The sequence below is a fragment of the Corvus brachyrhynchos genome, unplaced genomic scaffold (assembly GCF_000691975.1).
Source record: "Corvus brachyrhynchos isolate BGI_N302 unplaced genomic scaffold, ASM69197v1 scaffold8, whole genome shotgun sequence".
Taxonomy (NCBI): Eukaryota; Metazoa; Chordata; class Aves; order Passeriformes; family Corvidae; genus Corvus; species Corvus brachyrhynchos.
The window spans coordinates 1,511,544-1,527,056 of NW_008240031.1; the positions used below are offsets into that span (position 1 = coordinate 1,511,544).

General features: G+C 42.4%; 1 protein-coding gene across 2 annotated transcripts in view; it reads right to left on the reverse strand.

Moving 5' to 3' along the window:
• SERINC5 (serine incorporator 5) overlaps positions 1 to 15,513 on the reverse strand; it is a 45,199-nt gene that overhangs the window by 20,826 nt on the left and 8,860 nt on the right. Inside the window, exons 1-2 of one of the 2 annotated variants that reach the window (XM_017743676.1) lie at positions 5,088 to 5,111; positions 2,641 to 2,808 (exon numbers count right to left, since the gene is read on the reverse strand). In XM_017743676.1, the coding sequence (XP_017599165.1) occupies positions 2,641 to 2,808; positions 5,088 to 5,096 (177 nt within the window). In that variant the 5' untranslated portion in view covers positions 5,097 to 5,111. Of the gene's footprint in view, positions 1 to 2,640; positions 2,809 to 5,087; positions 5,112 to 15,513 lie in introns of those variants that run through there. The other variant, XM_008640919.2, reaches the window with a different exon arrangement.

A 15,513-nucleotide genomic window follows, 5' to 3' on the forward strand; every position in this document is an offset into this window, starting at 1 on the left:
AAAGCCTGTGAAATGCAAGGTTTTCCTTCAACAGAACACATGTGAGTAAAGTTGTATCTATTTTTTAAAAAAACAGTGTAACAGGAAAAGAGAAATCATATATGTATCAAAGCACTTAAAGTTGTGCCCTGCTTTGCTTCATTTTGGAACAGAATCAAGTCTCTAAACCATTTTGTGCAACTCCATATTGGTCTTCTCTGTATTTCTGTCTCTGTTACCAGGCTCATGTCTTGATTGATGAACACTCCATCTTTTGCCTTGGTATGCAATATTGCTCTTGCAAAATCTATTTTACATCAAAATATCCAAAATATTTTCCTGGACATATCCATCAACTTTGTCCCTGTTCCTCCACTGCCTCTTGCTTCTTTCCCTCCAAAGAGAAAAAAACACCTCTCACTGACAAAAGAGAGATTCCTTTCATGTAAGATCAGCATGAGTATTTGAGCTGTACACTGGTAAAAGAGACACATGTTCCTTGCCAAGATTACAGCTCTAAAAAGGACTGCATTACAATTTGAAATTCTTTACCTAAATACAAAAATTAAAAAAAAAAATCTGATTAAAATTAATCAAAATCTGTCTTCTCTCAAAAAAAGAGAGAGTGAGGTCCCAAAAATATCATGCAAAATATTTGCTTACAGTCTGGCTTCAGGAACTAGGAGTGTTCCATGACCCAGCCAAAAGCAAAGGAATCAGAAAGTGCACAGCACTTTCAAAACACAGCTCATCATCGGGAAGCTGAGACTGGTTAGTCTGAACCAATATTTTCAAGGTGCACTCCATTACAACTGTGCTGAATTAGCTTCAGGGATCTTTGAACTTTTAACAGCCCTGAACATAATTATTAAATTAGAGAGCAGATAAAGAAAGCTTACTTTCAGATGGTCCATTTACTATTCAAAGACATCAAATGCTCTAAACTAAGACAGTGATTATCTTTCCACTTCAAACTAACAGCTACTCTTTGTGCCACTTCTTCCCACACTGAGCTTTCAAGACTATGAATTGGAAAAGAAATTTGGCAATACTGAAAAGCATGTTGTTGAAGGCTTCTTGAATCACTTTTCTCTTGGATACTCTGAGTGAGTCTTTTTTTGTTAGGGATACAAGCTGCATTAAAACCACACTACTGATGGAAAATAACTTTATGAAATTTGGATATAAGCACATAATTTGTCTCCCACACACTTAAGTTCCTTGGGTTATTCCCTTTATTGCCAAGCTAAGCATCTAGTAAGTCAAAGTAATTCCTGGCAAGCAATTTCAGCACGCACATGTTGAACCGTTTTTAAGTCAGCTCACAGGCAAGTGTCGTGTCTGTTCTGGGTGCTCCTACAGGGTGGTAGGGAGCCCAGGGTAAAAAGGTGGCACTAGGGTAACTCATGCGAAGTGCTATTAAATGAAAGAAAGTTAGGACAGAACATAGAAAGAAGGTACCATGGGAAGAAAGAAAGGTCACAGGCAGCAGAGCACAGAAGCCCTCAAATTAGCCTGCTATAAACCCGCTGGTTCATCTGTGTTGCAGGAAGGGGGTGCTGCCACCAGCTTCTGCATCTGGGATGCTCTGGAGGGAAGTGTTTCAGAGAGAACCGAAAGTCAAGTGCAGAATGTAACCAGGGCACCAGCTTGTTCAGCAACTGGTTCAACTAGGAAACAGTATGCAACCAAAGCATTCTCCTGGGAGAGGAGCACAAAACAACTAGATGCCTGCACTGAGGGAAGCCTGAACCTCCAGGACAAGCACATACACAACCCTGAAGCAGGCCCAATGATGCATTTGGTGCAGAACCTTCATTTTTTAAGAATTAAGCAAAGCAGCCCTTGTTCCCCCTACTTAAAAGCAGGGTTTTATTTTTGTAGTTTGTAGTGGGTGAGAGAGAGGATTTGTCCTACTTGGGTGGCTTATGAAACCAAACCAAGTATGTGGTACAACAGGACCAGTGTGTGAGAACAAGGAGGCTGGTGAGCATTTAGCTTAGGAAAGTTATATTAAGACTCTGAAAGAAACTTGAGTTCTAAAATCTAGCTTTAGCCACAGCTCCTTTCATCCTTTTGAAGCTGTTTAATTTAAAAGACAATTAGAGATGAACAGTATTTGCTGTGGTTAAAGGCCATGTGAACACAATGACTCAACACACACTGAAGGAAACCCCTTGTAGAGGCTCTGCAGCATTGTGCTTTGCAGTAGTCTGTCGCACCAGGAAGGCAGAATTAAAATTGCAACACCTGAAGAGTTATTTTCTAATTTGCTGCATCTTCTACTAAACAAGCTGCCAGAAACAAAATCAAGGTTAGACTGAACTGATTTGTTCTTCTAAAACAAATTCCCTAATACTTCTCCCTCCTGTGACACTGCCTGCACTGCAAACCTGGGGTGGGTTCACTGCAGCAGATTTCTCCACCAGAGAGGAAGGATGCTAGGCCTGGGCTCTTCCTGTTGTGGAACATACTCAATGGGTGACAGGAAGAGGCTGAAAAATCAAGAGACTGAGCATTGAAAAATGATTCTGGGTTTGGAAGTGGATGGGTGGAAGAAATTGACTGCCTCTTCTGAGGGAGCACCCCTATACACAAAGAGCCATGTAAGGAGCCCCATTTTCTTCCAGGGGCAGGAGTGACCACACCTCTGTTACTTACATGAGTTTTCATTTCATTAGCTACTGTTGTAGACATCATGACACAGCAGATGATGGTCACCAGGATGAAGTAAAGCGCATACATGAAGCGGGTGCTGGTTGACTGTTTTATCTTGGGGCAGCATTTGCAGCACAAGGAACAAGCAGCAGTACCGCAGCAGCAGGCCAGCTGAAAAGTAAGAAAAAAAACGCAAGTCAAAAACCCACCAAAACCCTCCACCTTAGCGTTTCTACTGCAAAAGCTAGACAGGGAAGCTAGGAGACTTCCTGAAAACTCCAGAATTTCTCAAGTCCTTTCCTCCCAGCTGAGCAGCACTTAAGTGGAAGTAGACTGTCTTGTTTATCAAAACTCACTAGTTTAAAGCACATCAGTTTCTAGCTTTCCCAGATTTGCTAAGGATGAGAGACAGATTTCCTTGTTTATTTTAGTTTTCTACCCACAACTGAGGATCCACCAAGATAAAATCCACAAAACATAGCAAAGAGCATTTAGTTACCTTATTTAGCAAAGAAAAAGGTACTGAATAAATCCTGAAAGGCATCTAGACTGATGGTCATTATTTTCTTGCTGTCAACAGTATAACTGACTTTCACAGAACCTGGATTCACCTTCCCTGTCTTCTACTTTTCTAAAAGTCATATATAAAATACAAAGGTAAACCTTACTTATATACATAAGGCAGCACTGTCCATGGCAGGCCCTTCCTTGCAAAAGGCAGCAGCTCCGTATGATTCCTGTGCTTAACCCACTGGCCATGACCACAGGAGGGATTTTTGGACATCAGCAGGCAGCCAGGAGCAGGGAGCCACCCACCCAGGTCTCACTGCTGCCAACCCAGAGTAACCTCACCCCACAACACTCCCGTTTTCCAGGGGCTCCCTGTGGCTAGGTATGGCGCACTGCCAGAGCCTGGTGCTCGAGCACACCAAGGCTGCTTCTTACTGGTGTTTCCTTAGCTTTTGGAAGGGCCATAGGAACATTCAGAGGATGTTCTGCTTTCAGCAAGCAGCTGTACAAGGTGGATGCTTGCCAGAGGAGTGAAAATCCGCAAGTGCCACATTTGAGTCATCCAGGCAACCTTCATTGGTTGAATGTGCCTTCAGGTGACCAGCCATCATGCACTGTTTTCCTCCCAGGACACTTTCTCTTCCAGCATCAATGACTTGTCTGATAAAGGGGAGGGGGTTTGCAGACACATATATCCACAGAGTCCACATAAATCCACAGAGTCTCACAACCAGACTGGTTGTTCAAAGAGCCTCAAATAATTTTGAAGAAGTCTCTTGAAAAGACTCCCAGTTTATCATTTCCTTGCCATGACTAGTCATGGCAAGGAAATGATAAACTGGGAGTCTTTTTGCAACACTCAAGCTCATACTTCCTGCCTTCAGTCCCCAGGAAGGGGGTGGCAGACAGGCCCTTCCCTTGCTCAACAGCAGCTCTTCAACTGCAGAAGACATAAAGTGGGGACACTCCAACCCAGCTCCCACGCTGCTCTCCTCTCACTTCACCACTGGATCTCATGTCAGAGGAGACGGGGCCTCAAAGCACGCAGCTGCTAAAACTGCTGCTACTGCAAAACAGAAATCCTCCCCAAAACACAGAGCTCCAGATATGGGGAATAAACAGAATGGCCTCATGTTGGCACCGAAGCTGGAAATTAAAAATACTATGTACACATCATGCAAGTATACTGCCAAAGTAGAAGGCAGTAGTGGCTGAATGGCAATTCTCTTTTTTTTAGGTAGTGACATTACATTACCTTTTACAGCATCAACAGAAGTCCAGGAAATAAGGAAGCTATGGTAAGTTACTGATTCAGCAAACAAATGGGATAACATTTCAAAACAAATGCATACCAGAAATGTATAATTCACCCCATTCGGAATTATAACAGCAACAAAAAAATTAAGACTAAAGGTCCTTTTAACCTGAAAGGATTTGGTATCAGCCAAATCCAAAGGATCCATGATGAACCTGAACAGTTGGCCTTAGCATAATACTAACAATTACAGTATAGAAGTAACAAGGTATGCAGCTTTGGCATTTGTAAGGAGAAAAACATTTTCCTACACCAGGTGCTAGAGAGCTCTGCCAGTAAACTCTCGTCTACATCCAGCAGCATCTGCTATTCCACTCCTGGGTCCCTGGAGCTGCTACTTAAAGTAACAAACGCTTAAATAGAATATATAAGTCGTTTATGTATTTTTCCACATTACTTAGACTTTAATGATAGTTTCTAATTCTGCACACGTAACCGTATAAATAGGAAATACTTGTGAAAAATACCGGTATTTCCATCTTTTTCAGATGAACCTCTTTAAGCACTCTGAATAGCCATGGAAACCATAGAAAGTTGGTTAGATTATTCAGCTACACTCCCAAATTTGGTGGTTAGGGGATTTTATGTGAGTTTGTTTCCTTTTTTTTCTTTTTTTTAACTGTACCTCTAACATTCCACAGTAGGCCACAATGAAATAGGTGTTATCCAAAAATTAATGAGAACAGTCTCTGTCCCAAAGAGTAAGATGCTGGCCACAACCTACGGACACAAGAGGTTTCAAAGAATTAGTTTTGGGTGACAAGACATCAAAGCCCAGAAGTACAAAGAGTTCTCTGTTAAGTTTTGGTCAATGTGCAGTTAAGCCACACAGATACTCTGATGCCACATCCTTTACTGCAGGCACGGCCCATCTCACTTCTGCTCTGCTTTTCGACTGCAGCAATGGTCTGCCCAGGGCTCAAAACCCACTGGAAGACAGCAATAAATTTTTGTCATAAAGACTGAGAAAAAAAGAAAGCAATGTCAAAAATCACAGCACAATGGCACCCTGAAAGCCAGGCTGCTCTGGCAGGAGTCTGTCATTCTGCAGCAGGTTCTGGCTTCAAGTGCTTCTCAATCCAAAGGCTCCCACAAGTCAGGCAGCAAGCACAGCCAGCCCGGCTCTCTCTCTCTAGCTTTACGTCTCCTCACTGGGTGAACACCACAGTTTGACAACAATTACAAACACTGGACAAATATTTATGCTTTCCACAAATACTTACCATCAGCCAGCTCCCTCACACTAACCCAACATGACACCACAGCGCAGACCAGCTGCCTGCTTTGCTCAGTGCTACTCTTCTGGAGCCCACCAAGTACAGTGCCAACTTGCCCAAGACCTGAAAATCTGCAAACCTGATATACTTGAAAACAGACTGCACCAGGATTTGAACTGCCTGGATGATGGCTGACTTGACTGGTTTCACAACAGCAGCTGTGGAAAGCTGTGTGGGAAATTTTTCTGTTAATATAGGCTATCTTAACAATCCCTGGCTCCCCCCAGCCTTTTTCCTAATGACGCCAGAATTGTGGGTATGATCCCCACACAGGCCATTCACGTAAGAGCTGGACTCAATGATCCTTGTGGATCCCTTCAAACTCAGACTGATCTGTGACTCCTCTGCCAGCCACTCACTCACTCCTACCCCTGCTCCAGCACGCACCTCCTGAGCCCTGACAGTTCTTTCTTCTGCTGGGGGTGACCAAATAAAGCAACCTAGTGGCAAGTGAAAAAATTACATATGAATCCTTCTCAGCTGCTGATTTATCATGCAACAGCAGCAACAGCTCCACCATTTCCCACGAGGGCACAGTGCGCGAGCAGAAGGGGAAAACAGAGGTGAATGTTTTGCAGCTGTCCTACACACCTTCTCCCTTCTCTGAACAGATGTTTCCAGTGGCGTTTTCCTATCACCTCATTCGATGTGAGTGCTGTAGGTCCCTGCCAATGCAGGAATGTAATTTTGACATTCACCCAGTAAAGAGCAGAGGTAAGCAGACACGTGACAGCCTTAGTTCGTGCAAACCACTTTTCCAAGTACAGGCAGGCCCAGACATATTGAACAGTCCCATCTTACAATAGCCTGGGGAGCACCTATGGTTAACAAGAGTTAGACAGGTTAACGAAACAGGATAAAAGCAGGCTTACCAACTTGTGCACAAACTATTGGCTCCCTACAATAAATACACCACCAGCACACACTTAACACCTGCCACACACTCAAGTCTCAATTTTTGCAAGCTGTGATCCAATCTGATAAATCAGTAGAATGAGGTATGAGACTAATGTTAAGCACATGTAACTGTTTACACACAAAACTGAGAAGTAAGTGAACCTATCTTGCCTGTTGCTTTTATAGAGACAGTGAGATTTTAAGAATGTATTTTCCACATACGTTCCCAAAAAGATCTTGAAGGCTTTAGAAAATACTTTGTGCAGTCATTAAAGTGAAGAGTTTCAGGATCACTGCCCAAAATAGCCTATGGTATTTTTAAATTATACAAACCATAGGCAAGTATCAAACTTATCACAACAAAGCACTTCCTTTTGGGAGACTTCATCAGAAATGGTAAAAATCAAAGGGGATAGGAGCACAATGGAGAAAAAAACCTGCATACTTTAATGAAATGAAGACTTAGCAGCTTTTCACTTCTTCCCTCCTAACTGACAGCCTAGTGAGAGCGTCCAGGGAGAATGCATGCCTTCCAGCCTGTCCACAGAGCACCAGAACATGCCTTCCTGAAGCTTCCTTTCATGGGGGCCTAGAGCAGCTTAGTTTTTCATGCACTGCTTGATTACTTGACTACCAGCATTATCTGGGCCATAAGGTTCACAGACAATGCAGTCACTGAGCTGTTAATAGCAGTGTCTGTCAAAAACATCCAAATATCTACTCTCACAGCTACAGGCAGCATCCAAGGAGTCTGGACAGGGAAAGCAGCTAGCCCTGCATGAAAAAGATCATGAAGAGGCTACACACCTGCAACCAAGTATTTTGTTAGTGCACTGCTTCATGAAAACAACAGATGTCTGATGCCAGGTGTCCTGAGTGTTAGGAGCTGGTCTCAGACTATAACTGAAAACCTACTGCTGATACGCATTTTCCAAAAGCTTCTTCAACTGGTCACATGATTACACAGCTGTTTGTCCCTCTGAAGTAACTAAATTCACCAAAAAAGAGGCTTTATTTTGTCCTTTGTCTGACTTAACTGGCTTTCCACTGCCTCTTATTTAATATTCAGACTCACCATGTGACTTAAGCCAAGAGGTTTTGTGAACCAACATACCAGTTAATCAACTGATGACCTATTTTGAGAAGCACATCTCACACTGCAAACTGTGCAAAATTAAAACAGATTTCAGAGAAAAGTCACGCCAGCCCAGGCACTGCCTGAGAAATGCTTTTTGGCAAGGGTTTCCTGCCCTCAGCCACCACGGGGCAGAACTGCCATACATCACCAAGCAGCTGGAAACTCAGGCAAGAAAGCTACTCCGAGAGTTAAACTGTGGGTGAGCCACTGCCAGGCACCGGCAGAGCTGGAATTAAGCTGGACTGAGGGCGATAAGCTTCTGTCTCTGTGCAAAAACGTTACTAAGTGGCGACTCAGCTCAGCATTAGAAAATAACATCACTGCAAAACGTCTAAATTCAAGTCTGCACAACTGCTCTTCTCCTGATGATTTTGGAAAAATCAAGTCAATTGTTTAGTCTGACCTGAGCCTCACAGTGTATCACATCACCCATCTCCTCAGTAGCATAGCTACCTTCCATGAGCATAGACCATATGTATTTGACAGCAATATAAGGAAGACTGTCCATCCCTCTGGTTACTTAAATATGACACGGAAAAGAGAAAAAACCCCCCCACCTTCTAATTTGCCTGCTACAGTTCCCCAGGCACTCGTTCCTGGTGAGGCTTTCTTCTCTAGCTTAGACAGCCTTTTAACTACCTGGTCTTTTCTCCCTGCTCATCAAAGAAGGAAACCAAAACGTTTATCCTCAGTCTCATTTGAAGGCTTCAAGACTTTTCCTCCCAGCACCTAAGTTGTTCAGGGTCTTTTTCCCTGCAAAAAATTCAAATTTGCCCAATCCCTCCCAGAAAATCATGGAGTCCCACTGCAAACAGTCCAGCAAGCCACCTGACTCCTCTCCCCAGCACACAACCACAAAGGGGGTGGGACTTGGCCTCGCAGCACTCCACACACAAGGTGGGCAACCAGCTAGATGGCTGTACTTAAAAAGTTGTATTAAACTTAAAAAGCAGTGTCATGCCATCTGGGTTGTACTTGCTTCAGTAGTAGTCTCCACTGCATCAGTCCTTCTATCTGCCTGTGTGCTTTTGGGAGCAATTTTAAATATCCTCTCAAGTCACTGAGGAAAACAGACCTGATCCTGAAGCTTCTCTGCACTGATCCCTTGACATTCCTCACTGACAGCAACCTCCACTGGATGACAGGTTCAGCTGTCCTTTTCTATAATTTTATATTTCACAGTTTCTCATCTGCAGAAAGTTTAAGCTCATGCTGCAGCCACTTCTCAAACTTTCACAGCAGAGGAGATACTGAAAGAGCAACTGGAAGATAGAAGACAAGTCAGCAGTGGCCAAGTCTCACAACTGGAGCCATCACTTCACACAGAGAGCAGGTTTTTTCCAGGTTAGCTCTGATGTTCGAGACCAGGACTCTGGAGGTAGAATGGTACATGGTATAACATGGTACATCACCAGGTACAGAGAACAAAATGCAGGACAGTAACTGCCTAAGCCCATGGACCACTGGAGTGCAGAAGGAGTTAAAATTGAATATTCATATGCATTGACTTAAAAGCATGTAGCTGGAACAGCTGCTTTGCTTTTGAATAGACAGCTTTGAGCTGTTCCACAAACATGCTGTGTCTTTAAAAGATGGTTTCAGTACTGAGTCCAAGAGGACTTTATGGTGGAGAGTAAAAAAAAAAGACATTAACACTTTGTACAAAGTGACCAAAGCCAATAAATTGGTATAAAGCCTTAACTCTTTCTTATCCCTTCAAATAAAAAAAGAAAAAATCTACTTGTTCGAAGCATTGCAAAAAATGCTTCAGTTTAGATAACTGACATTCACAACATTCACACACTTTTCTAGACTGGGAGGTTCAAAGTGGAGCCTGCTCACATCCTTGTGATGCTTCTTGATGCCTCTCGATTCTTCTAAAAATGAGCATTTTTTAAATATAATGACTATATCTTCCTGATATAGGAAGTATTCCTGAACCACTGCTTTGCCAGTGACTGTAATAAGCCAAGAGTTCGAACTGACAAGACAGGTCTTTTCAGAAAACATTAAGAACAGTTCCAGTTAAAACTCAGTACCAGAGATTACAGGTTGCTGCATTTTGGATCAGTGCTACTGGACAGAAGGAAGAGCAAAGCTTTATGTTTTCAGACTGTTAACATTTATATGTTCAAATACTTGAGCACACACCATCTTTAATTGCTGAAAGATCCAATTAGTAAACTGCAAACATTAGATACTGCTTAGCCACTAATTAAAATGATGATGAGATCGCTAGTGTGTAGGACTCCCTTCAGAATGGTCACAGAGCCACCTTCTCCCCACATGCCATCATGGGCACACACTACAGTCCCCCACAACTCTGGCTGGCTCAATCCCTCACTGCCTCACACTGTAGCACATGCTGATGCTGAAGCTTATCTCCTGGATAACCTGAACAAGGCAGCAGGTCCAATCCGTTTGACAGAGTGGGCAACTGCAGCCTGAATGACTTGGAGGCCAGGCATTTACATGCCAAGACATATTAGGGCCTGCACAGTTGAGACAGGAATGGAAGCACTGTTGACTGGGGTCCTTGAGAAGGACACTAGAAGAAACCTAATGTCCAAGCATCTTCTCATGGCTAACTTGCGAACACCATCCAGCCCCAGCACGTGTTTGGGATGAGAGCAGTCACTAGCTCCAGAGAGACCTTCACCTTCTACCATAGTCATAGCTCAGGCTTTCATCCAATTGCTCCCCTGAAATAAGTATGTCTTTTACCCACAACGGTGAATGCATCTGTTGAAATGAAAGTTCCAGTAATGGGAAAAACATATCCTGGAACAACCACACTTGCAAAAATTAAACTAAAAGCAGCAGTAGTATTTAGATCCTTCTGCAGAAAAGTACTCCCTTGCCCTCAAAAGCAAAGGCCCTGCTCTTATATTGCCTTCACTCCACAGCTCTGGAGCTATGGGTATCTGAGGTGTTTCTTTGAACCCACAATACAACCAACCCATGGGATGCAAGAGAAAAAGTCTAAAAAAACAGGAAGCAACTGGAAATTAGGCAGGAATGAGAAAGACTATCTTCTCTGTTTTATACGGAGACAGGGAAAGGATTCCAACCTAGAAATGCAATGTCAAATGATACAACACTTAGAGAATCTCCCCATCTTTTGGACACTTTTCCTTCCGTTTCTGACTACTTTTGAATCCAGCAGTAAATTTTATCCTGCTATAGCAGGCAGATGGGACCTCAAAGATAAGTTATTAAAGTTTTCTTGAAAATAAGTGAAAGATTTAGTGGAGAAAAAATGATCTCTCAACCCTAAGCAAGGAAAAGGCTAAAACACATCTTCAGTACTTTCTAGAAGGGGAATCAGCACGAGATACCAACCTCAATGGACAAAGCTGCAGGAAATCAGGTTTGCTAATTCAATTATTCAGGAAACCATTTACTTAAAGCAAAACCTCCATGTTTCTGCAAACAGGGAAAACAGTCCTTCACCAAGCTGTTTTTCCTAACACATTTAAGTTAGGTCTTAAATACATAACACTACAATATACAAGTATATAAATATATAATTATATTTATATATATATAATTATATATAAACACTACAATATGCTATATCTGACCTCAGACAGATAGCTTCATATTCTATCACGATTAATAATAGCAGTGGCAGAGGTGTGGAAACACCCAAAGCTAAATGTTCAGGTCAAACACACTTAACAAACCGCTCTCACCCAGGAAAACCTTTTGCAGAACAAGAGATGTATTTTGGGGAGCACCATGTGGAGTGGAGCCAGGAACACCACTGGCCTCATCCCACTGCACTGTGGTACATCACACTACACACATGTCCTGCAATGCTCCTGTAACCTGAGAGGACACAAATCTGGATGAGGGTGACAGAACCACCCTTTTCACCATGTAATGGAAAGAGGAGACCATGGGGACAGGACTGCAAGCCCTCTTCTCAACCTGCAGGTACAAACAGGCAGCGCCAGAGAGGAAAGCAGCCCCAGAGTGCACAGGGATCTCTCTCCTTTCCCCAAAAGCTATGAGTCACAGAAGCCATAAGATGGGCCAAGGTTCACTGCTTTTTCCCCTTTTTTTTTCTTTTAAAAAAACCCCATCAGAATTAGAGGTCTGGATATAAAATGAAAACCTGATAGTCTAACTTGCAGCACATCTTTTATTTATTCCACAGTATGATTTCTAAGTGCAGAACACTATTAAGGACATCACTCAAGATTCAACAGACCTACAAAAACAGCTTCATAAGCTTTAATAGCTACCAATTCTAATTGAAAAATTCATCTTCTTGAACAACCCAGCTACTACATACTGTCCCCCCAAAATGAATGTTAACGATCTAAATTACATTTATTTAACTCTGGAAAAAACACATTCATTGTAATAAAGATTTTCCGCAACAGCTGCTTTCTTTAACCATGATCTCAAATTTATTCTCTTGAGAATAACTACTGAAGAAAAGCCAAATATAAAATCCTGTTTCCTGTCAATTTAAGCAGAGTTTTTATGTAATCAAAAGCATTGTGGAGGACCAAGCCAAACTGTATTCTCACTACATTCTCAAAATAGGCCTGTCAATGAGACATGAGCAAAAGAAGAAACATTTAGCAAGTTTATTACAGCTCAGAGGCCTAAATATCACAATTGTCTTCAAAGCAAGGTTGTACATTGCTCAATAAAAAACAACTGCAGAAATTAAAGTTAATAAACGGCCAAGTTCCTTCAAAGAAAGTTCCCAGGGTCTACTTGGCAAGGATGCAAGTCACACAGTACTGTCCATTAAGACAATTATAAATAATTTTGCAAATGCAAAATCAGCATAACCAAAGTACACGGAAATCTGGCAGCTTGCCGCTGCATCCTATAACAACAGGAATCTGGGCTGCAAAACTGAATGCATTCATTCTGACAGGCACCATCAACTAGACATTTAGCATGGTTTGACCCAAAAAAAGTACCAATCACTCATCATCTACTTCATACCAGGAAATTTTTTTGGAGCGAAAATTAATAGTCATGTTAACTCACAATAAAATTTTGATATCAGCTATAGACAAACAACAATTGCACACAAACGACAGTTGCACTTAAACAGCTCAGAAAGACAACAGCAAAATTCTCAGTCAGTTCCAGGAAAGCAGATCCACAGAGAGGCATGCATAAAGTATAAAAAGGGCAAAAATACTTCCCACAAAAAAGCCTCTCACTATAGGATATCAAACACATTAAACTACTATATTTTAGGAAAAAATCAGGGACCTAACATGGGAGTTGTTTTGCATAACTCTTATAAAATTTTCATCTTTCCTCAAGCACTTAATCTCTGTTTCTGGACATAGGGCTAACTTCAGGGGAACACTGAGGGAGAGGCCAAATTCCTTCTTGATTTTCCAGCTTGATTAACAGTACCCACAAAATGCCTGAGGAAGCTTGGTTGAGACAGAATGAAGAACTTTTATGCCTTTTGTTTTTCTTGTGTATTAATCACGTTATACAAACATCTCCTCAACAAGGTTGGAATAAATCAAGTAATGAAGGCAAAGACCATTTTTCATTTTAAAAATGTGACACTGCATGCTATTGGAACATGGTTTATGCTGTTTATTATCTTAGCCTAAAGAAAGGTTATCCACACTATGTTTGCTGGTGTAACTCCAGCAATATGTCATATTTAGCATAGATAAGTCTTACATCAAAAGTAGTGCTTGAGCCAGCAGAATACATCTCCCCAGGGATTTCTGGGACTATGACTACATCTATCTTAGGGCTTTTGCTTAATCTTCAACAACATTAAGGAGTTCAGTTTATTTACAGACTCCAGAGTGGCACATCAGTGTCAATGAAACACATTACTATCAGAGATTACAACACGGGGTAGGGACAGAGGCTTTAAGAATGTCTCAAAGGTCGGTCACGCTGAAGCCATGCCATTCACCACCGAGCATCACAACAGTTTCAAACTCTTGGTATTTAAGTTACTTCTCCAGAAGCTACACCAAAAAAAAAGCACAATGAAAATGCAAAACGCCGTGAACCACTGCAGTAACAGCACCTAGGAACAGTATTTGGTTGAGCTGCTCCACAACTTGTTTCACACGCTGCCAAAGTGGTTGTGCAACAGCAGTCAGGGAGGCCCCTGCGTTAAGAAGAATATTAGCAAATGTAGTTACTGCTGTCCCCCAGGTCCACAGGACTGTTTGGAGAGGCCGAGGGCAGCTCCCAGAGGGCAGGCAAGCGGATGTATGCTCAGTAATCCCTCCTGTCCCACTGAAGCTTGAAAGAACTACACACAAAAGACCAAATCTAGCCCAGGATTTCAAACTATAGGAAAGACGTAAGATTTTCCCCAGGTGGTTCACACAAAAGCAAGAGAATAATCAGATTCTGAGGGTGGGCAGGGTGGGCAGGAGAAATATCAACAGAATTAGGACATAAGGTGTTTAAATATGTAAAACAACAGGAATAAGCTCACTGGCTAGTCTGTTGCCGATAGAATTAGTGTGACGAATGAGTGAATGATAAATGTTGTCTTTCACATATATGATTTTAACATTTACAAGTGATAATATACTATGTAGAAATAGTGTTAAGGTAAAATATAGTTAAGTAGAAACAAGATTAAGAGTGAATTGTAACTTCGAAATAATTGTAGTATGTTGTGAAACGTAGTAATAAATACATGGTAATAAATGTCCTTTAAGTTGACAAACTACAGAGCCAGAAACCAGGACATCTTAAAGAAACAAAGATAAACCACATGCATCCCAGGAAGTTTGTTATCTCATCAAGACTCACACCTCCCAAGGAAACTGTCAGCTACAAATTAGGTTGGAGACTGGGGAGGCACCGGAGTGGGGTGCCTGCCTTCAATTCTGAAGCTACCCAGAGGAGCGAGGCGGCGTCGTGCTGGCGGGAGGGGGCAGAGATCGGAGAGGGGGGAAAGTTGAGTGAAGTGGAAATTACTTTCTGGGCTTATTGACTATGTTTAAAGAAGTACTTAAGTTCACGGTAAAATGAATGGAGCCGCGCCTCTGGCAGTATTGCTAAGCACCCCAGCGCTGTGATATGCCTTTGTTCTACTAATAAATGTTCAATATTATGCTACTGAAAATTCGGCTCGCGAATTCATTTATCTCAGTAGTAATGGGTTTCTACGGCAGAAACAGAAATTTGTGAAAATACAGCACAAAATAAAGTGCCTGGAGAAGGTGTCTAACATCACGTCAGAGACACAACTACTAGGAACAGGAGTCCTTCCCTTGAGTGCAGCCAAGAAGGAGATCTGGAAAGGGCCTCACTACTGCCTATCTCCTCCAAGTCATGATCCTTCATCCATGGGATTGATTCAAACAGGAAAACAGGTGCACCATGGTAAGATGTGGAGTACCGAATCCTCACTGCACGGATACTGAACAGTGTAGGTCCTGCACTGCCCTCCATCACCACTTGCTCTCATCTCTCACTTCCTCTGTCAGCACCTGAGAACATGCCAAAACTCTCCACAAGCCGAATTTAAAGGATTTGTGGAAGGGTCTGAGGACTGATAGGCAGCCAGTGATAACGAAAAGATCATTCCAATTCTTACACCATGTGGACTCATCTCCCCACCACCTGGAGCCAGTGGCTATTACCCAACTGCCTCCCGCAGCTCTAAAGGATCTGTTGCCCCTTTGGGAATTGCTCCTTGCTGTGCAGGGATTTGGGAAGGGCTCTCTCCCTGTCGGCGTCTCCACCCGCATGCCACTGCCCTG